Source organism: Halyomorpha halys, unplaced genomic scaffold (genome assembly GCF_000696795.3).
Source record: "Halyomorpha halys isolate HHAL.00 unplaced genomic scaffold, Hhal_1.1 Scaffold53.1, whole genome shotgun sequence".
Lineage (NCBI taxonomy): Eukaryota > Metazoa > Arthropoda > Insecta > Hemiptera > Pentatomidae > Halyomorpha > Halyomorpha halys.
Window position 1 is genome coordinate 853,219 of NW_027109243.1, and position 23,276 is coordinate 876,494.

Here is a 23,276-nt window from a genome sequence, read left to right on the forward strand (position 1 = left end):
TCGCATTACACCGCAACCCAGTTGCGACAGTCACACAAGAGGATGTACATTCCATCACAATAAGGCGAGGCGTAGACAGGCAATAAATATCGAATAAGTTATCGATAGGGGCTAGGGGATATCGACTTCCACTTCAGGTCGTAGCTCTCTCTCGTAGCCGTCTCCAATAACAGCTCCTGCTACAATTTTCTGTAGATTACTTCTCCTATGTTCAATTCCACAAGACTATTACCCCTCCCGTCGTAGTTCCCAACACGTGCGAGACGTATGCGGTTACCGTAACCGAGAACACACCTTTCCAGTTTGGGATGGTATTTCATTCAATATTCCATTCGAAAAGACGTGTATCTGATAGCCACCGTGGGAACTGTTGGAAATTGTCATTTTCAATCACATTCTCCGATATTAACAATCCCTTCGCCCGCCTACGGAATAGATCTCGAATTGAAGCAGGATTTCCCTTAAACATTGGAAAAAGTCTCAGAAATCGATTGGTGTAAATGTTTGCCTCAGGAAAACATTTATTTGTAAAATCAAACAAAGCAGGCCGATGGTAAAGATCGTGAATGGAAAAGAGCGAGACGGGTACACTAACGAACTAATGGATTAGTAAAAATAGATATAAATGAATGATAAAAACTTATTTATTAGTGCCAACGTTTCGGACAGAATTTCAAGCCTTCATCAGGGCTAAGGACAAAAAACTAGATAACAACTGTAATGAATAAAAGGAATACAGAACGATTAGAAAGTAAGAAAATAACGTAACATTATGATACGTAATTAGTGTTGACAGGCACATAATGCTGTTCAATGCCTCCTGTATCAGTTTAACAAGTAATTACGTTTTTTATATTTTATTATTGAAAATCTATTCTTAATTTATGTAAACATAATAGTTGTATTCTTAATGTAAATATATATAATTTTTTTTTTGAACATTCAATTTGTTCTTTTTTTTTTTCCTAATTTCCTTACATATTACAGCCGCATAAAGAATAATTGTAGTGCAAACATTTTTTCACCCTCCTGAGGCGAAATTGTTATAGCCAAAGATACCATGAAATTTGTTACGCCCAATTAGGATGCCGTGGCGAAATTAAGGATCTGAGTCCCTCTACTGGAGTGTTGTTCATTATTGGTACCTCTACCACAGCGATCGATAGTTTCGATTCCTCATCTTGTCGCAGTAATCGATTTCACTAAATAACATTGATAAATGCTTGATGATTACGTACAAGCAAGCGTTGATACCAAACCAGGAGATGGTTTAGAGAGTGGTTCTGGACCGCCAAGTTGCAACGTCGATACGCTTGCATAATTTTTATGTAAGCCCTCGGGGAACCATCCAGTCGCTAGAGGAATTAGCGCTTCGAATTATGCAATAAATTAAGTATGGTGTAATGATTTTGCTGATAATTTTTTTTTTGTAATATACAGAGTGTCTAATGTTTTTTCAAGATCAAGCAAAAAAAAAAAAAAATGTATTTCAAGATAGTATACGAGCCAGGTAGAAAAAAGGTCAGTTATTTCACCCCAATTTTTGATTACTTTAATGAGAACTAGGTATAATTACTATTAAAAATTGACGAGTCTGCCAAGTATAGGTAGCGGGAATAAAAAATGGCGGCTGTTTCAAAGCGATAAATAAAACTAATTTTTCATTCGGAGCTCTATATCTTAAAATGTAGGAACAACACAAGTAAACCTAAGAGTACGTCATATAAAGAAAAGCAAATTTGCTAAAATGTGAGTCCTAATAGAGTTATTTACGAAAATAGTTTTCGAGATATAGCTTTTTAAAAAGCTACATTTCATAAAAATGTTGTATGGGACGTACTAAAAGATCAGTAGTTAGTGAGTTTATTTTGAAAAATTCATTTCTCAAAAACCATTTGACGTACAGATGTCTACTAGTACTCAAATTAAAGCTAGTTTAATGAGCTATAAAGTAGTTTATGATGTTTATCTTCATAGGAGTAATTTAAGTAAGTAAGTAAAGTTAGTGAGTTTATATTGAAAAATTCATGTCTCAAAAACCATTAGTATACGAACCAGGTAGAAGAAGGTAGAAGGTCAGTTATTTCACCCCAATTTTTGATAACATTAATGAGAACTATGTATAATTACTATTAAAAATTGACGAGTCTGCCAAGTATAGGTAGGGGGAATGAAACATGGCGGCTGTTTCAAAAAGTTATAAAAAAATAATTTTTCATCCGGAGCGCTTTAACTTTAAAACTACCTACAGCACTGTAAAACCTAAGGGTTTACATTACATTTACGTTCAATAGTTTCCGAGATGCACCACATTTTTAAAAAGCAACATTTAAAAAAAAGTACTGAAAAATCAGTAGTTACTGAATTTATTTTGAGAAATCACTCAAATCAAAGCCAGTTTAATGTACAATAAAGTTATTAATGATGTTTAACTTCGTATGAGTAGTAGTTTTTATATCAAACAAAATAAATTCACAAAATGTTGATTTTTTTTTTTATTCTGACAAAAATTTTGATATATGAAAAATAATATGTCTCAGGAACCATAAGACGTATAGATAGATGTATGTTAGCACTCAACATAAAAGTAATTCAACTTACTAAAAAGTAGTTTATGTCACGTATTTATGGATGGATGATAGTTTTTATGATATTCGCATAGGAATATAAATTTTGCATATGAAATTTTGTCCGAACAACTATAAATCAATTTATTTTAGCAAATACCATAAAAACTTCTCCAGCGATTATAAGTGTCATAAACTACTTTATACTACGTTTAACTAGCTTTAATTTGAGTGCTAATAGACATATGTACGTCATGTGGTTTTTGGAATATAGATTTCTCAAAATAATTTCACTAACTACTACTGATTTCTCAGTAGATTTTTTTTATGAAATGTTGTTTTTTAATAAGCTTTTTCTCGCGAACTATTAAACGTAAATAGCTCTATTAGGGCTCATATTTTAGAAAATTTACTCAATTTTTAATTGTGTTCTCTTAAGTTTTCTAGTATTTTTAGTAATTTTTATGATATAGAGCTCCGAATGAAAAATATGGACCGAAATCTTAAATCAAATTCGCATTGGGATTTCGCGTTCCTGAAATGTTATCATGTATAAGTTAACTCTGTTACCTTGACAGAAATATATCTTTATAAATACATATATTTGTGCTATTTTTGAATTAAAAAATTAATTCAAAAGATTCGAAACAATATATTTTACACCGCATAGATAGGATTTTAAAATATACAATTTTAAACTAGAATTCATTATTGATTCTGAAGGTTGAGAAAATTCTTATGCTGAATCTACAAGTTTGTCACCTGTCCCTAATCCAAGACTTGTACAAATGTTTGGTAAACAAAAAAAAGCAACAAATGTCGGTATCAAAACGCTTGTTATGTTCCTTTGAATTTTTTCGGCTATTACATTCCATTTGCTCTATTTTCATTATAAAAAGGAATGAAATAAAGCTAAGTGAAAAGTAACAAAGCATACATATCAGCAATGTAGCTGGTAACAGATCAGAATTCATATCAATAGTACAACATAACCTATATGAATAGTACAATATAACCTATATCTTCAACCTTCGTTCTAGACTTTTTGTCTGAAACTTTTTAATTTAATTACCTAGACATAAAATGTCTTCATAAATATATATATATGTGTGGTATGTTAAATCAAAAATAAATTGCCGAAATTAATTAAGATTTCAAATAATGTATTTATACCAAATCGATGGAATTGTAAAATATACAGTCTTAAATAAGAGTTAATTATTGAATCCGAAGGTTGAGGATTTTCTGTAATTAATGAAAATACGGAAAGCATAAATATTCGTCTGTAGTTAGTTTTAAAAGGCTAACTGGATACAAACGTGTGAATACAGCACAAACGTCCTTTGATTTGTGTCAAAAAACCGACAGGTCTGCCGCAAATTCGGGTCAACTTATACCAGCCTATCTTAATAGGCCCTTCGCGTGCTTGCGCATGCGCGAATTAGCCTTAGTTGCAGATATATAGGGTGCACTTCAACGATTGATAACTAAACAAAATGTAAATTTTTGACATGTTTTGGTGAAACTAAATTTGCATCTGCGACGAAGGTCGTTTTGATAATTAGATGTTTATGACAGAGACGATCGTTAGCTCTCGATAATGGATGTTTTAAGGCCATGCTGTTAGGTAGTCTAGGCTGCTGATTGGCTGGGGCCGTTCCTCTTTATTCAGATAGTCTAAGAATGGCGAGTATTTATTAAACAAGACAATTAGTCCAGGCGGTGGGACAATCGAAGAAGTGGTTTTCCTAAAAAGAGGGAATTTTACTTGTTTACATTTTCATGTTTTTAAGAATGTTGAAAACGAATTTGAGGTTTACCATTTCAATTTTTTTTCCTCTCATTCTTTTAAGGGGCCAGGTAATTCAGAATGATAGTCAAACCAGATTGATCTTGTTGGGATAGTACTGATGGATTACCCAGAAAATTTTGAAACCAGCTTATTCAAAATTTGATGTGAAGAGGAATAATAGTACTAGAGCTCTAGAGGAGAAAGAAGTTAGTTATTTCAGCCCAATTTCTGATTATTTTAATGAAAAATATGTATAATTACTAGTTAAAATTTATGAGTCGGCTAAGTATAGGTAGGGGGGGATGAAAAATAGCGTGTGTTTTAAAACATTAAAAAATAAAATAAAACAATTATTCGGAGCTTCAGATCATTAAAATATATACAATACATACAATACTAGAAAACCTATCTGCACTCAAATTAAAGCTAGTTTGTATGAGAAGATGGTTGGGGGTGTGGTTAGAAAATAAAACAAATAATTTGAAAAAACGTTTCGGCCAGAACTTCCAGCCTTCATCATAGCTAAGAACAAAGAATAAGATAACAACCAATGAATAAAAAATAAATAAAATATACATAATTATAAAAGTGAATTATTGTATATATGTCTATATATGTATTTTATTCATTGGTTGTTCTCTTGTTCCTTATTCTTAGCCCTGATAAAGGCTGGAAGTTCTGGCCGAAACGTTTTTTCAACTTATTTGTGTTATTTTCTAACCGCACCCAACTGAAGTAGCAGTTTTCATGATATTTGCTAAAATAAATTCATTTATAGTTATTCAGACAAAATTTTATATGCATATATCATAAAAACTAAACTTATGCAAGGTTAGCAATGCTATATCCTATCCTGAACAGAAATTCCAAACTAAAACCAGAAACAACTGGTCTTATATTTAAAACAATCCTCAGGCCACTGCTGATGTACGGCTGTGAAGTCTGGGGAGCGGCATCCTTCACAAAAAGGAAAAAAAACTACAATCTTTTCAAAATAAAGTCCTAAGAATCGCAGATAAAGCTCCTTGGTTCATAAGAAATAGCCAATTGCATCCCGAATTACAAATGGAGTCAATAGATGATTATATCAAAAAACGGTTCATGAAGTTCCACTCCCAGTTGTCGACAGTTAAAGGAGCAGTGACCTATAACCTGGGAAACCCAACCTCAACCCGAAGACTGAAACCCAGACTGCTGCAGGACATCCTTTTATAAATTTTTAATAAATATAAAATCAATTCATAGTCACACTACCTCTATTTACTTATTATTATTATTATTCATTATTATTATTCATTTTATTTATTTATTTTTTCTCTTTTCTTCTCTCTTCCCTTTTTCAAATTAACTTGTTTCTTTTTACTATTAGAAGACAATTGTTTGTTTTATTTAAGTGTACCAATATCATTATTTTTTGTTATTAATTTTACTTTCCTCTTTTATTAAGAAGCATTATTCTTATCTATTTATTTTATTATTATTTTTTTAAAATTTTAATAAGAACATTTTATATAGTTAGGGGTGTCATTTATATGACTATACCCTCTCATAATCAACTGTTAAAAAATATAATATAAGTTATATCAACCATGTAAGGCCCACCAGGCCGATCTGGTATAAAAATAAAATAATATATAACATCATTAAAACTATTACCCCTAAGCATATAAAAGTTATAAAATAAGCATATAAAAATTATAAGCTACTTTATAGTACATTAAACTATCTTTAATTTGATTGCTGGCAGACATCTGTACGGTCAATAGTTCCTCAGATATATTTTTTCATAAATCAATAATTTTTTCCCAACAACTAGAAATCAAAACTTTAAGAATTATTTTTAAAAATATCATAAAAACTACTGCTCCTACGAAGATAAAAATCATTAGTTACTTTATATTAAATTAAACTGGCTTTAATCTGAGTGCTAATAGGCATCTGTAAGTCGACTTTTTTTTATACATCAATTTCTCAAAATTCTCGTCAATTCAATAACTACCGTTTTTTCAGTATTTTTTTTTTTATGAAATGTTGCTTTTTAAAAAAGCTATATCTCGGATAGTATTGAACCTAAATATCTTTTAGGCCTCATATTTTAGCGAATTTACTCTACTTGAAATGATGTTCCCTTAGGTTTCCGGTATTGTAGGTAGTTTTAAAGAAATAGAGCTTCGGTTAAAAATTAATTTTTTATAACTTTTTGAAACAGGTGCCTTGTTTCATTCCCCCTACCTATACTTGGTAGACTCATCAGTTCTGACTAGTAACTATACATAGTTTTCATTAAAGTAATAAAAAAATGGGTGAAATAACTGACCTTTTTTCTCTCTGGCTCGTATACTACCTTAAAATACATTTTTTTTTTTTTTTTTTGCTTAATCATGAAAAATATCAAGCACTTTGTATATTAAAAAAAAAAAGAACTACTGCTCCTACTAAGGTAAACGTCATCGACCACTTCATAGTACATTAAACTAGTTTAAATTTGAGTGCTGATAGACATCTGTACGTCTCATGGTTTCTGAGGTAAAGATTTTCCGAAATAAGTTCTCTACTACTGATCTTTCAGTATATATTTCATGAAATGTTGTTTTTTTTTTGTTTTTTTAAATTTGCGTTTCGAGAACTATTGAACGTAAAAGGCTCCATTGGGGCTCATATTTTAATAATTTTACTCTACTATAAATGATTTTCTATTAGGTTTTCTATTGTAGTTCCAAAGGCACGTAGCTCCGAAATAAAAATTAATTTCTTTTTTATGTTTTGACACAGCCATCATTTGTTATTTCCCTAACTATACTTGACAGACTTGTCAATTTTGACTAGTAATTTTCATTAAAAGTAACAAAAAATTGGGTTGAAATAACTGACTTTTTTTCCACCGATCTCTTGCACTATAAGAAAAATGGGGGGAGGTTGCTGGAATGCACTTTGTATTTACTATCTTTTTACATTTATATTTTGAAGAAGTGCCATTCGTTTCTGACAGGCATGCTATAATACTCTTGTGGCACCCACTTGGAAACCGCTGGTGTAGGGGTTTTTGTGATTGAATCATTCTGGCTTTTGAATGATGACTGTCATTCCGACTGAACATGTAGGGGTTTGCTATGTAATTAAATTTTATGAAACATATTGTCATGCAATTATACAACAATTAAAACTATTTAAAATAACATAAGGTTAATAAATTAATTCATAATAAGTATTTGTCTGTTAAAACAAAAATAAAATATAATTCAAACAGGAGGAAATCACTTATTTTGTGGTTAAAACATCTACTCTACAATACCATTAAAGAAGAAAGTGTGAGGTAAATTAAAATAAATTTGAGCCCTGTTTCATAATGAAAGCTAATAGTATTAGTTAAAAAAACAAGTATAGAAACAGTGGGTTAATAGCAATAATACTTTTTATTTTTCATAATAGGGAGGACTATTAGTGATATTACAGGAGTTAAAAAGTACTAAAGTACAAGTTACTATTGTACAAGTCAGTATAATTGTATTAAGTTAAATCGACAAGACTAATAGTATTACTAGTCCTAGTAGTAGTAAGTTCCTAACTTACAACTAGGAAAAAAAAAAAGATACTAATAAATAATATGAATGATAAGGGTCTAAAGATAAGTAAGGGTATCTGAGTGTGTTTTAACAACTTATCAGAATCCTATTTACTGAGAAGCTGAGCCAGATCTATAAAAATATATAATACAACTTTTTTTATTTGGTCATTTCTGACATACAGGGATTACCTACAGGTTACCGTCCTATTTTAAGTATGGTCTGAGGAAGGAGAGGGGTCAAGTTTTCCTTACATAGAACCTCCACAAAATAAAAGTCAACACATCGTGGAGGTGCAAAAAAACAGGAAAAGTTTTACATTTCAGTTAAATCTGTAGTTACAAATAATTTCTATTTGGTTTGCCCGATTTCTTTTTTAACACATTTTTATGTTGTCAAAATTTATTGATATTTCCAAATTGACATGAAACACTAGTTCAATAGTAATAAATTCTTTATTTATTCTGTGCCGTGTCCCTTTTGAAAATTTGGTCTCTTATTCATAAAATTCAGTGGACCACTAAACCTTTAAGCGATCTATGAACATATGAATAAAATGGCTACATTTAGTAGCTTAGGATTTTTCTGAGATTTTCCTACAACTCCTTTTGACGACTTCCATTTGTCTGTTTTATCACAAAATTTCATTTTGGAAGATTAATGATTGACCGTGTGTGAACATTTTGCCCCATGTTGCACGGCTTCATCCGGTCTAAAAAAGATTAAGAAACACTTAAGTGAGGTAACAAAGTGAGCAGATAGATAATAAAAATGATATTTAACTAAGGTGTGGCTAATGCTGGTAATTTCTATAAAAATGAACAATGTAAATTAAAAAAGATGTACAGTGAAACATTAAATTAAGTAAGAATAACAAAAAAAAAAACTTTTTTCATCTCATTTAAGTATTTGTATCTTTTTTGGCTCTGATGAAGCCTTGCAACGTGGGGTGAAACTTAGGGTTATATTAAATAGTTTTATGACTATTTGAATTTTGTTCTTTGATTGCACCCAAACCATATTCCTTTTAAAATTTCATTGTATGTCTTTGACTTAATGGTATGTGTAGAATACATTTTGGAATTTCAAAATGATTAGGAACTTCTTTCATTTTTTAATTTATATTGCTTGAACAAATTCATTTTCCTCATACTAAATCTCATTTTAAGAATCACTATTGATCACTGTAGTTACTGAAAAATAATTATATCTACTGAAGAAGACATGTATACTATGAACATTCAAACTGTTTGTTGACAATTATTATTCTATACTTTATGTACTAATGTTAAATGTTTGTGTTTGTTTAGATGCTTGAGACGCCTTGGCGTGATGGGTGCCAACATGGGAAAGCCCGGCTCTTTGCTGGACGCTCTGCCTACGCCGGGCGCCACGCTCCATATTGTGATGCTTGGCTTGGATTCTGCTGGCAAGACTACAGCCCTCTATAGGCTCAAATTCGACCAATACCTCAACACAGTTCCCACGATAGGCTTCAACTGTGAAAAGGTATATATTTTTTTTGTTTTGTTTTTTTGTTTCCTATATACCAAAAAGGGTTTAACTGTAGGTGTCAAAACATTTGTGCTTGGGTACGCTGCTGAATTGGTATTATTGGGTCAGGATGAGGAAACTATAAAACTAAATGCAACTATGTTGATAAAATCTAGTAAAGAACTAGATCTCAAAATAAATACCAATAACAAAATATCTGGTTAACAGTAGAATTAGGAGCAATTTTGGTGATATAGATATTGGAAAAAATACATTTGAACATGTAGAGAGGTTTAAGTATATAGGTTCTATGATAACTTGAAAATAAAGTGAGGGTAAAGGTGGGGAATGGTCGTTATTTTTCTATTACGAAATTGCTTAACTCATGCCTTGTGTCCAGAAATTGAAAAGTAAGCATTCAAAAAACTATTTCTCTAAACTCTTTCCTACTGATCTTTATGGATGCGAAATGTAGTCTCTTACTTTGAGTGAAAAACTGTCTTAAGAGTTTTAAAAATAAAGTATTTAATCTTAAAAAGGATGAATTAACAGGAGAATTTAGAAGGCGAAGGCTACAAAACGCTGAATTGAGGGAATTGTACCCGGTAATAATTCAGGTTATGGCATTGGGGTGAATAAGATGGGCGTAAGGTAAGGTTGTTAAAATTACTAACACATACTTCAAATGATCCACTTTTTCTTTCTACTATTTATTTTTAAACTTCTCCTACATTTCAGCCCTTACGCTATTTTCATGGAGACAACCTATAAAATTTGTTTTCATATTATTATTACATTAGTTCCTCACAAATAATACTTATTTTTTTTAATATACCTGAATCATTGATATCATAATTCCTTAAAATTGAAAAAAAGAGTTATAATAATAGAAGAATAGTAATATTAAATGTATGAGATGATTTGTGATGGAGTCAGTGAAGGACACAAATGAGTAAAAACTTAAATTAGTTGTGCTAAAGTTTTGGCCAGAATTTCAAGCCTTTATCAGAGCTAAGAAAATAATAAAACAAGATAACAACCATAAGGAATAAGAGAAATTACAGAATAATTAGAAAATAAGAAAACAGCTAACATAATCGATACAAAATAGTGTTGTAAGATATGTATGTAATTCAATGTTAATGTAATATGTAATAATTCTTAGACTATACATATCTTTCAATTCTATTTTGTTCTTATTCCTGATGAAGGCTTGAAATTCTGGCTGAAACGTTGGCACTAATAAATAAGTTTTTACTTATTTGTGTTCTTCACTGCGGACTCACCAATCATCTTCTCATATATATTATCCACAGAAAACTATCTACTCATCATCATATCCATTTTTTTTACTACCCCTTGGACCATCTTCCTACAATTAATTACATAAATAATGTTCCAATTCAAAATTTTTATCAACCTCTTTTTTCCTTTGTAGGTTAAAGGAGCTGTCGGCAAATCAAAGGGTATCTCTTTTCTTGTCTGGGATGTTGGAGGTCAGGAAAAGTTACGGCCCCTCTGGAAGTCCTATACTCGCTGCACTGATGGAATCGTCTTTGTCCTCGACTCAGTGGACTTAGAGCGGATGGAAGAGGCCAAAATGGAGCTGGCCAGGACGGCACGATCACCAGATAATGCTGGTGTACCAGTCCTGGTCTTAGCCAACAAGCAGGACCTTCCTGGTGCCAAGGAGCCAAAGGAGCTCGAGAAACTGCTTGGCCTGCACGAGCTCACGCCCAGTCATATGTGGACCGTGCAACCAGCTTGTGCAATTACTGGTGAGGGACTATTCGAGGGAATAGACTGTCTGTACGAGATGATACTCAAGAGGAGGAAGCTAGCGAAGCAGTCGAAAAAGAAAGGGAGGTAGAGGGATACGAATGTAACATAACATACCAAAGCATCTATTGTCTGTCTCCCTCCGGTTCTGTCCTCTTGCTCATCTGCTTGTCTTCTGTTACGTTGTTCTGTTGTACATTGTTCACTGTTTGACTACCGGAGGTAATAACTTTAAGAGGTCTGAAGGGGGAGAAGGATACCATGAGAGAAAGGGGTCAAGCTTTCTCAGCTTATTATTGTAAAGTTTTGTTGAAATAAAATCTATATATTTGTATTAATTTTTCAGAAAGAAATATTATTCAATATTTGTGGAACCTTTGAGTCGATTAAGCTAGAGATAGGTCCAGCGTCTAAGTTATTTCATTACAATTTTTTATCTTTCAAAAATAAGCTTTTTTAGCATTGACCGCGCAGTTGAATCATGTCTATTGAAAAGAAAACGGAAAGCAAGTGGGCGTTTTCAGATGGATTGTATTAATTGTAGTCATTGTTCTTGTATATCTATAACTTAACCTTTTGCTAATTCCTTTGTATATGTTGATTGTAGAGTCCTCACCGTGATATTGAAAACACTACGCAAAAGCATGTATTTTGTATTCTCACGTAGGGATCTGTTTGCTATTGTGCCCTTCTTTGGTATAGTTTGTCTCTCTTCTTTGTCTGGGATAGATTGCCCAGTATTGTAACAAGCTTTGTTTTATTAAATTTTTTTTTAATAGCGCCTCATCTGTGATTAATAAGGACGCTTTATTTTTTGTATATTTGTATAATGATTAAATTAGAAAAAAATAAAGAAAATAAAGAAAAAAAAAAAGAACAAATCTTAGCTGGTGCTTTCTACTGTTTTCTGCTCATTTGTTTTGTTTTCTGAAAAAATTGTTGCTTTTACTTTGAAGCACGTCGACAGTTACCAAGTCGCTTGCAAAAAGGTTATATATATATGTTTATATTCTATAATTGTATATTTATTATATTATATAGTTCAAGCTCAAATAATGATAATTCGAACTTTCTTTATGAAAGTTTTTTTTTTTTTTGTTCTCCATTTATATGTGTGTTATTGCTGCATTTTTGGCTTATGTTTGATTTTGATTATTCATATACTTGTCTACTTATTGTATAAATGTGTTAAGGATAAAGTTGTTCGAACCTTAACATAAACCTTTATGGTTTGGTTAGACTTGGCAAATTAATATTGTCTAATCACAGTAAACCACTACTCAGAGGTTCCATTGAGAAAGGACAAGTCTTTTGTACCTTCAATTTCTTGGTGTTTTTCATTTTTGTCAGATGTATCGATCACGCATTGTCGATTGGAAATAGAATTTTCAAGAGCATAATCCTGTATGCTAAAGATAAAAAAAATTGTTTAAAAATTTTATTTTTATTGTTAGTTTGTTGCATAATGATTTATTGGTTTAGTTTAATATGTTAAATATTGTTAATCATTGTTTGTATTGTGCTTATTGTAGCAATAAGTCATCATTTGAGTTGTCTTGGAATAGGATAGCACTATGTCCCTCTGTTAACTAATCCAGCACAGACTTCTACTTTAAATAAAAAAAACACGTTGCGTTGTAAATATTGTGACAATAAATTTTAGCATATGTCCATAAGTTGGCGCTGAGACCCCTCAATTGCTGTGAATTTATAGCAATTTGTCTGTTTTATATTGAGTTTATTGTACAGTGTATTTACCCTCCTTTATTATTATTATAGAGACTTGTATAACAATTATCAGTTGCCATTTGTGTGTTTTGTTTTTTGTTTGAGAGTTATTGTATTATTATTATTTTATATAAATGTTACTATATGGTTATCATTTCAAAGTTATAATGAAAAAGAAAATATTATTAATCTTTCAAGATCACTGACTGACTAATAGTTAATTATTATTATTGTAATATGGAGTTGTAATTTGTAATATATAATATATTTATTTTAAATGCACTGCGAAGCCTGTAATTGATTGGTGAAATAAAATTAGATTTTATATATCAATCCACTGTAAATTATGTCATAAATATAGATAAAATTCTTTACCAAAAGCTTTGTTTATTGTGTATACCTATTTCTAAAAACTATCTCTGTTATTTTAGTTGCTCTGACATTATTTATTTATTTTATTTTATTTGTTCATTTAGAAAATTATGTCAAATATGGTCCAGCCAGATGACAACATCTATCGGTCGGTGCCAAAATAACTCATAAAAATGATAGACATAAGCGAAATTTATTAATTTCAATTTTGACTATTAGGGCATTGTGGAGGCTAAAACAATTTATAAGCTATATCAATCCAATAGGGATAAATCTCGAGTGATTAAACTAATAATTCAATAACAAAAACTAAAATTAAAATAAAGCAAAATAAATATAATATAAATAAATAAAAAATAATTGAAAGAACTTATAAAGTGAATAATAATGATTCAAATTTACAATTTAAATGTTTGCATTTTTTTTTTAGCCCTCATGAAGCCCTGCAACATGGGGTGAAACATTGCCTCATAATTAGTATATTTTTTTTATATATTGGTGTCAGTATCAATGCCCTAACTAAATAATAACTGAACATTATACTCCACTTGACAGAGATGGTAAAAATAAATAGTTTTATGTACATATATTGGCAAGTTATAACATCTTGAAACTCCTCAACTATCAACTATTGAGTTTCTCTTTGACTGCACCCGAACCATCTTCCTTTTAGAATATCCTTTTGTTTGTGTTTATTTAATGAAATGATATAAAAAGATATTTGCACAGTTTATAAATGAGAGTAATAAACTATTATACAACTTAGTAGTTTTTTTTTTCCCCACAACCACTAAAAAAAACATAAGATTTATTAACATAAAACAATATACATGTTTGGCTGAGGATTTTCTTTTTACTAGAGCAGAGCTCCATTCTAAGGAATGACTGAGATTTACAATATTAATTAGTGCGTAGATTCAGTTCTGAGGTGTTGGGTATCACCTCTAGTAGGTTTTTTTTTATTTTCTAACCTCTTTATTGTTTCAATATGTACAGTTTACAAATATATACAATACAAAAGAATATATGTACATATTTTTTACATTGTATTTTGATTTGCTGTATTGTATTATAAGACTTGTTCACAGGATTCGCTGAAGGTGGGTTTACATAGGTGATAGCCGGAGGCTAACAAAAGAACGGGAGGGACCATTCTGGCTTTCTTTTTTTTTTTTTCTAATCCCTCTAAAAAAGAAAAAAAATTAAATTAATGGTTGCATAATTCAGATTGGATGTTACTTTTTTCTACCATTGGTACTTGAAGGTATATGTTGAAATACTTATCTGATGTTTTGATATGCCCGTTCCATATGATTTCTACTGGAAATTTTTGGAGGTGAGTGGCCTTCCTCGTATTGATTAAATTTAACAGAATAGAAAAAATAATACAATTATTAGTTATTAGTTATATTTTGACCAAAAAAATAAGAATAAACAAATTATAATATATACATGTGAAAAAGGTATGTACATATATTGGCAAGTTATAACATCTTGAAACTCCTCAACTATCAACTATTGAGTTTTTCTTTTACTGCACCTGGATCACCTTCCTTTTAATATATCCTTCTGTTTGCGTTTATTTGATGATATAGTAATATATTTAAAATTATTATAATATTTACACTGTTTAGAAATGAGAGTATTAAACAATCAAACAACTTATGATTGATTATATTGTATTAAACTTATAAACAATGCAGCTAATAAATCAACATTAAACAGCATTTGAACTAACAGGGCTAGTGCTCTCTGGCGGGAGGTGATGGAGGTGGAAGTTCTTTTGCATGCTCATAGATAGCATTGCTACAAACTAAAAGGAACACTTTTTTCATTTAACTTTAAAATTTATAGTTTTTATATAGTTTTCTTAACAAAAACATGACAGTTTATAATTTTAAAGAGAACCCTTGCATCAGAAGACAGTAGACCTAAAATGTGCATTCAAATTGAAAAATTAAGATAGATGGATTTCAGAATTTTTTATAATCTTTCAATCTGAATGCCTAATTTTTGTTTGACTCCCATTCCAGTAATAGGAGTTCTTATTAAATGAAATTAAAAAAAAATAAAATGAACTTATGAACTAATGAAAAAGGTGCAAGGATTGTAGTGAAATGGGCAAGAAATAAGGCTCTAATTATCCTAAAGTCTAATCACTGTATTTGAGCAAAGTACTTATTGCACATTCAAGTATTACATACTTGAATGTGCTGAGAAAAGCATTGAGTTCAATTCAGAAAAGAATGTAGAGCAATAATAAAATAATGTCAATTTTTTTCTGTTTTTCCATTCCTAACTCCCTTAGGAGATAATATTGAATGAAATATTTTTAAAGTTTGTTAAATATATTCATTAATATGAAATGAACTTCAATTAATGCCTCTAATTCAAACTAAATCACTTAGATCTCATCCAGAGATGGGAAAACATTAGCTATAGTTGAAACTAATGGCTAAAATTGGATACGGCCCTTATTCATGAATGAAGCATTGATAAATAAATAAAACCATAACGATTTTAGCTATTATAGCTATTTTAGCTTTAGTTTTAACTATAGCTAATTTTTGACCAACAGTGATCTCACCTACTAATTGTAACAGATTGAGCAACAGGTGTGGATGTAGAATTAAAGATAAAAAAAATTATTATTGGTCTGTACTTTAAACTGTAAATTTCAGATATAATAATTATATGAAATGTGACTATGGTCATAGGATGCCAAAAAATTAAGAACTAAAAATAAATTCGACATTCAGGGTGGAACTGAATGTGGAATGGAGAGAGAGTTTTATATAAAATAAAAAGAGTGTGTAGCACTAACCAACTGTATAATTGAACTTCAGACAAAGGGAACAGGGTCAGTTCATTTTCCAGAGCAATGTTGCCATCTACTATTTTATGTACTATAGTATTTACAAATTAAATAATAATAACAATTTTCTACAATGCAGGATGAAGTGGACTAACTCAGGTGGAGATTCTACACCTTGAGTACAACAAAAAAAGGTATTGTCAACCCATGTCCGATTCTCAATCATAAGGACTGAATCTCAGTTCATGGGTTTTTACTAAATAACACGACTTTTTTTTTCATAAAAACAGTCATATCTTCTAAGCTATTGGTTCTATAGCAAAATTAAAACAACTGTTGAAAAGCTCATTAAATTTGCTTTAAGAATAAGGATTACATAATTTTATTTTTATCTTACGGAAATAAATTTTCAAGCCTGACCTTTGAACATTGCACAATAACTTCTTTTAGTAAGCTTTCCAACAGTATACTCACTTTTACGATTATCTTTCAATTTGTAATGTGATATAAAATAGAATTTTTTGTGCTGCTCTTAGTCTCAACTAGTTTTTGTTTCTTTTCTTTTTCAAGTTATTTATTATCTCTTAAGTCATTTTTATCATATTTTCTGGAGTTTTTAACAATAAAATAATAAAAATTTGAGTTTGTGGAAGGATAGCCTGGTACAATAAAGGTACAAAATAGTAGAATAACCATTGGTACTTGAAGGTATATGTTGAAATACTTATCTGATGTTTTGTTATGCCCGTTCCATATGAATTCTACTGGAAATTTTTGGAGGTGAGTGGCCTTCCTCGTATTGATTAAATTTAACAGAATAGAAAAAATAATACAATTATTAGTTATAGATGAAAGACCTAAAATGTACATTCAAATTGAAAAATTAATATAGATGGATTTCAGAATTTTCTATAATCCTTCAATCTGAATGCCCATTTTTTGTTTCACTGCCATTGCAGTCATATAAAGACAGTCAGAAGTTGAAAATATAGTAGGGGAGGAGGGTGGAAGGGAAGAACGGAGTTAAAGGGTGATGTTTATAGGGATTTTGGAGTCTTTCCTCCCCTGCCACCTCGCAGGAAGGGGAATGGGGTGACCTCTTTTTTTTTTTTTTTACCTTCTAGAATAAAATAAATAAACAATTACATATATACAAAAGAATGCTAAGTACATATACCGGCTATTTGAGTTGTATTGTGTTGTTGGCTTGGCAATATAAGAATGGTAGCCAGGTCCGCTGAAGGCACTATTATCAGTGATGGCACATGTTTGCCTAAAATGCTCACAGGGGCTATTCCTGTTGGTGGTGTGACCTCCTCAACCTTTTTTTTTTTTTTTTTTATTCATTTTCTATTATAAGTAATAGGAGTTACTTATAAAATTATAAAATGAAATTAAAAAAAAATAAAATGAACTTATAAACTAATGAAAAAGGTATAAGGATTGTAGTGAAATGGGCAAGAAATAAGGCTCTAATTATCCTATAGTCCAGTCACTGTATTTGAGCAAGGTACTAATTGCACATTCAAGTATTACTTAGAAAGTATGTAATATCATCCAGCAATCATCCTATCATCCTTCCTGTTGTATCTCCAAGATACTATAAAATTGTTTATGACCCTTTGAGAATGAGATTCCTTACCGAAATTCCCTTTAATCTCCTACAGTGAGTGCAAAGCCCCTAGTCACATTTCTAGTATCTTGGAGATCCAACAGGAAGGATGATAGGATGATTGCTGGTTCCTTGTGACTCCAGAGTATGGTTGAGGTCTTCTGTATTCCTGGAGATGATGATCTGAGATGGTTGAGACAGAAAGTTGATTCTGGTTAATTTTTCTGCAATTCTGGAAATGCTGTGAAATTCCCAACTTCAGGAGGTACCTTGATTAAATTTAACAGAATAGAAAAAATAATACAATTATTAGTTATAGATGAAAGACCTAAATGTACATTCAAATTGGAAAATTAAGATAGATGGATTTCAGAATTTTCTATAATCATTCAATCTGAATGCCCATTTTTTGTTTCACTGCCATTGCAGTCATAGGAGTTACTTAAAGATAATAGTAAATAATAAAAAACAGAAGTCGAAAAAATAGTAGGGGAGGGAGGTGGAAGGGAAGAACAGAGTTAAAGGGTGAAGTTTATAGGGATTTTGTGTTGTTGGCATGGCAATATAAGAATGGTAGCCAGGTCTGCTGAAGGCACTATTATCAGTGATGGCACATGTTTGCCTAGAATGCTCACAGGGGCTATTCCTGTTGGTGGTGTGACCTCAACCTTTCTTTGTTTTTTTTTCTTACCTCTTAAAACAAATAAAGAAACAAATTTCAAATATATACAAAGGAAAAATATATGTACTTATGCCGGCGATTGAAAACATCTTGTTTTCCCAGTATGGCATTGTAAGATACGTTGCTGGGTCCGCTGAAGGTGGTGTCTGGTGTCGTCGGTGATGGCATGTGTTTGCCTGAAGCTCACTAGGAATAGGGAGCGTTTATTCCTGCTGGTGGAGACTTGCTGCCTCCTCAACCTTTTTTTCCTACCTCCTATTTATTTATTTATGAAAACAATTACAATTATATGTAGGACTTAAAACTAAGAGAATTATATAACTCCTAAAACCTTTTTTTTTTTTTTTTTTGACCTAAAAAATAAGAATTAACAAATTATAATATATACAAGTGAAAAAGGTATGTACATATGTTGGCAAGTTATAACATCTTGAAACTCCTCAACCATCAACTATTTGAGTTTTTCTTTTACTGCACCTGGACCACCTTCCTTTTAATATATCCTTCTGTTTGCGTTTATTTGATGATATAGTAATATATTTAAAATTATGATAATATTTACACAATTTAGAAATGAGAGTATTAAACAATCAAACAACTTATGATTGATTATATTGTATTAAACTTATTACAATTATATGTAGGACTTAAAACTAAGAGAATTATATAACTCCTAAAACCTTTTTTTTTTTTTTTTTGACCTAAAAAATAAGAATTAACAAATTATAATATATACAAGTGAAAAAGGTATGTACATATGTTGGCAAGTTATAACATCTTGAAACTCCTCAACCATCAACTATTTGAGTTTTTCTTTTACTGCACCTGGACCACCTTCCTTTTAATATATCCTTCTGTTTGCGTTTATTTGATGATATAGTAATATATTTAAAATTATGATAATATTTACACAATTTAGAAATGAGAGTATTAAACAATCAAACAACTTATGATTGATTATATTGTATTAAACTTATAAACAATGCAACTAATAAATCAACATTATACAGCATTTGAACTAACAGAGCTAGTGCTCTCTGGCGGGAGGTGATGGAGGTGGAAGTTCTTTTGCTTGCTCATAGATAGGATTGCTACAAACTAAAAGGAACACTTTTTTCATTTAACTTTAAAATTTATAGTTTTTATATACTTTTCTTAACAAAAACATGACAGTTTATAATTTTAAAGAGAACCCTTGCATCAGAAGACAGTAGACCTAAAATGTGCATTCAAATTGAAAAATTAAGATAGATGGATTTCAGAATTTTCTATAATCTTTCAATCTGAACGCCCAATTTTTGTTTGACTGCCATTCCAGTAATAGGAGTTACTTATTAAATGAAAATAAATCTTTTTCAAGTTATTTGTTATCTCTTAATTCATTTTTATCATATTTTCTGGAGTTTTTAACAATAAAATAATAAAAATTTGAGTTGGTGGAAGGATAGCCTGGTACAATAAAGGTACAAAATAGTAGAAAAACTATTTAATGTTGACCATCCATATACAAAGGACCCATATTAGGGCATTCTTGATGAGAAGAATCGCACACAGGTACCTCCTGAAATTGGGAATTTCACAGCATTTCTAGAATTGCAGAAAAATTAACCAGAATCAACTTTCTGTCTCAACCATCTCAGATCATCATCTCCAGGAATACAGAAGACCTCAACCATACTCTGGAGTCACAAGGAACCAGCAATCATCCTTCCTGTTGGATCTCCAAGATACTAGAAATGTGACTAGGGGCTTTGCACTCACTGTAGGAGATTAAAGGGAATTTCGTTAAGGAATCTCATTCTCAAAGGGTCATAAACAGTTTTATAGTATCTTGGAGATCCAACAGGAAGGATGATAGGATGATTGCTGGGTGATATTACATACTTTCTATGTAATACTTGAATGTGCAATTAGTACCTTGCTCAAATACAGTGATTGGACTATAGGATAATTAGAGCCTTATTTCTAGCCCATTTTACTACAATCCTTATACCTTTTTCATTAGTTTATAAGTTCATTTTATTTTTTTTTAATTTCATTTTATAATTTTATAAGTAACTCCTATTACTTATAATAGAAAATGAATAAAAAAAAAATAAAAGGTTGAGGAGGTCACACCACCAACAGGAATAGCCCCTGTGAGCATTTTAGGCAAACATGTGCCATCACTGATAATAGTGCCTTCAGCGGACCTGGCTACCATTCTTATATTGCCATGCCAACAACACAATACAACTCAAATAGCCGGTATATGTACTTAGCATTCTTTTGTATATATGTAATTGTTTATTTATTTTATTCTAGAAGGTAAAAAAAAAAAAAAAAGAGGTCACCCCATCCCCCTTCCTGCGAGGTGGCAGGGGAGGAAAGACTCCAAAATCCCTATAAACATCACCCTTTAACTCCGTTCTTCCCTTCCACCCTGCTCCCCTACTATATTTTCAACTTCTGACTGTTTTTTATTATTTACTATTAACTTTAAGTAACTCCTATAACTGCAATGGCAGTGAAACAAAAAATGGGCATTCAGATTGAATGATTATAGAAAGTTCTGAAATCCATCTATCTTAATTTTTCAATTTGAATGTACATTTTAGGTCTACTGTCTTCTGATGCAAGGGTTCCCTTTAAGATTAAAAAATCATGTTTTTGTTACGAAAAGTATATTAAAACTATAAATTTTAAATTTAAATGGAAAAAGTGTTCCTTTTAGTTTGTAGCAATGCTATCTATCCTCTATCCTTTTCCGCCAGAGAGCACTAGCCATGTTAGTTCAAATGCTGTATAATGTTGATTAATTACATTGTAAGTAGTTTAATACTCTCATTTATAAACTGTGTAAATATTATCTTAATGGTAAATATATCATTTCATTAAATAAACGCAAACAGAAGGATATACTAAAAGGAAGGGGGTCCAGGTGCAGTAAAAGAAAAACTCAAATATTCGATAAAACTATTTATTATGAGCCGTTACGCCCCAGATTGCATCAGGGAAAATCACCCCTCCAACAAGACCTGGGAGGTGGCAAAGCACAGTCTCCTTGGTAGACCTCGCCGAGGGAAGGATTCCGGGCTCTGCAGCTTGAAGTCACCACACCACCACCACCAGCTGTAATGGTCCCTCCTATTCTTTTTTTAGCCCCTAGCTATTATGCCACCTATGTAGACCCGCCTTAAGCGGATCTTGTAAACAAGTCTTATAATGCCATATGGCAAATCAAGATGCAATGTAAATATGTTTTTTTTTAAATTTTATTTATTGATATTTACAACTGTATAAAAAATACAAGTAAATTTGGTCATAATGACATAATGATAATGATATGATACAGCATGTAGAGAAACTACCCAGTAGTAGAACTCTAAAAACATTTTACAATATAAGGTCACGAGGCCATCTTCTTTTCAGGCGCCTCGGAGGATTGCCAGGAATGGAAGAGGGAGCAAGGTTAGAAACTAGTGGGTTTGGGTGGTTAGGGAGTTTATAATGGAAGGAATGATATCGGGTTCAGGCTAGATCGGTTACAAAAGAAACATTTAGATGTAAATATGTATATATATTCTTTTTGTATTGTGTATATTTGTAAACTGTACATATTGAAACAACAAAGAGGTTAGAAAATAAAAAAAAAAAAAAGGTTGCAGGGCTTATGAGGGATATAAAAAAAATACTAACACTTAAATGGGGTAAAAATAAATGAACAATGTCAATTATTCATTCCTGGTATGCCTGTATTTTTATATTTATTTTTTATCTTTTGTTATTTCAGTTTCCTTTAATTGTATAAAACCTTTTGTTATAAAAATATAGGCATACCAGAGATGAAAAAAGAGAATAACAATAAACTCAGGAATAAGAGTAAAAAAAAAGAAATATTTCAAAAAATAAACTTAAAATGACAATATACATAAAAAAAAACATAAAAAGCTTTTTTTTTGTATTTTCTAATACTCAACTTGGATACAAATTATTTAAGTTAAAGAGACTTTTGCTAAGTTTGCTAAAGATATTTATTAGCAGCGGTAAAGGCAGGATTTCATTTTGGGAAAAGAAAAAAGAATTTCAATTTGACCAATCTGATTTTACTATTCCTAATTCATTCAATATACAACAAATAATTGTTTAGAATCTTAAAATATAATCTTCATTATTTAACCGGAAGATTAATAAGTGACCGTATGAAGTAGATTGTAGGAAGACTGTACAAAATATTAATCAAATATTTATTAGTAATAACAATTAGAATGTAAGTAGAAAGAGTGTAGCAAATTATATATAAGACAAAATGATGAAAGTATGCTAAGAAAATATAAATGTAGATTACTAGAAAACTAATTAATAATAGGTTTAGAAATTAGCAATAGAATTGAAAATGTGGAACTAGAGTAATAAATAGTAGAGCAATACTTATTAGAAGTAGTAAAAAATTTGGTAAAATTAGAAGAAAGAGTGGTGAAGAGTGCACAAGATTTCATTTAAGTTTAACTATATATACTGTTTTGCTTGAATAGTGGCACATTTGAAAAAAAAAATTATTTTGTATTTTTTTGTTCCCTGTGGGATTGGTTTATTCCATACAGCCAAAATTTAATTACCTATATTCTATTTGTTAATTAACTATATTTTATTTGTTACTGTTATTATTTATTAAATTGAATATATGTGATTTACTAATATTCTATACTTTAACTATTTCTGTTATATATTTTTGTTTATGAATTTTAAATTATGGATGTAATATATTTTTAATGAGATGTAGATAGTTGACCGTAGATTAATGCTTGAAGAAGTTTGTCGGGGGGTGCGGTCAGCAAAGAACAACATAAATAAACAAAATATGGGCATAAAATAAATAAATATGGTTTTGTT

The 23,276-nt window shown here is 30.7% G+C and overlaps 1 protein-coding gene across 3 annotated transcripts in view; it reads left to right on the forward strand.

Annotated features, from left to right (window-relative positions):
- The window catches only part of Arl4 (ADP ribosylation factor-like 4), a 67,383-nt gene extending 53,323 nt beyond the window's left edge, over positions 1 to 14,060 (forward strand). For 2 of the 3 annotated variants that reach the window (XM_014438261.3, XM_014438263.3), the window contains exons 2-3: positions 9,233 to 9,431; positions 10,855 to 14,060. In XM_014438261.3, the coding sequence (XP_014293747.1) occupies positions 9,255 to 9,431; positions 10,855 to 11,286 (609 nt within the window). In that variant the 5' untranslated portion in view covers positions 9,233 to 9,254 and the 3' untranslated portion in view covers positions 11,287 to 14,060. Of the gene's footprint in view, positions 1 to 7,545; positions 7,673 to 9,232; positions 9,432 to 10,854 lie in introns of those variants that run through there. The other variant, XM_014438262.3, reaches the window with a different exon arrangement.
- Positions 14,061 to 23,276: the final 9,216 nt, after the last annotated feature.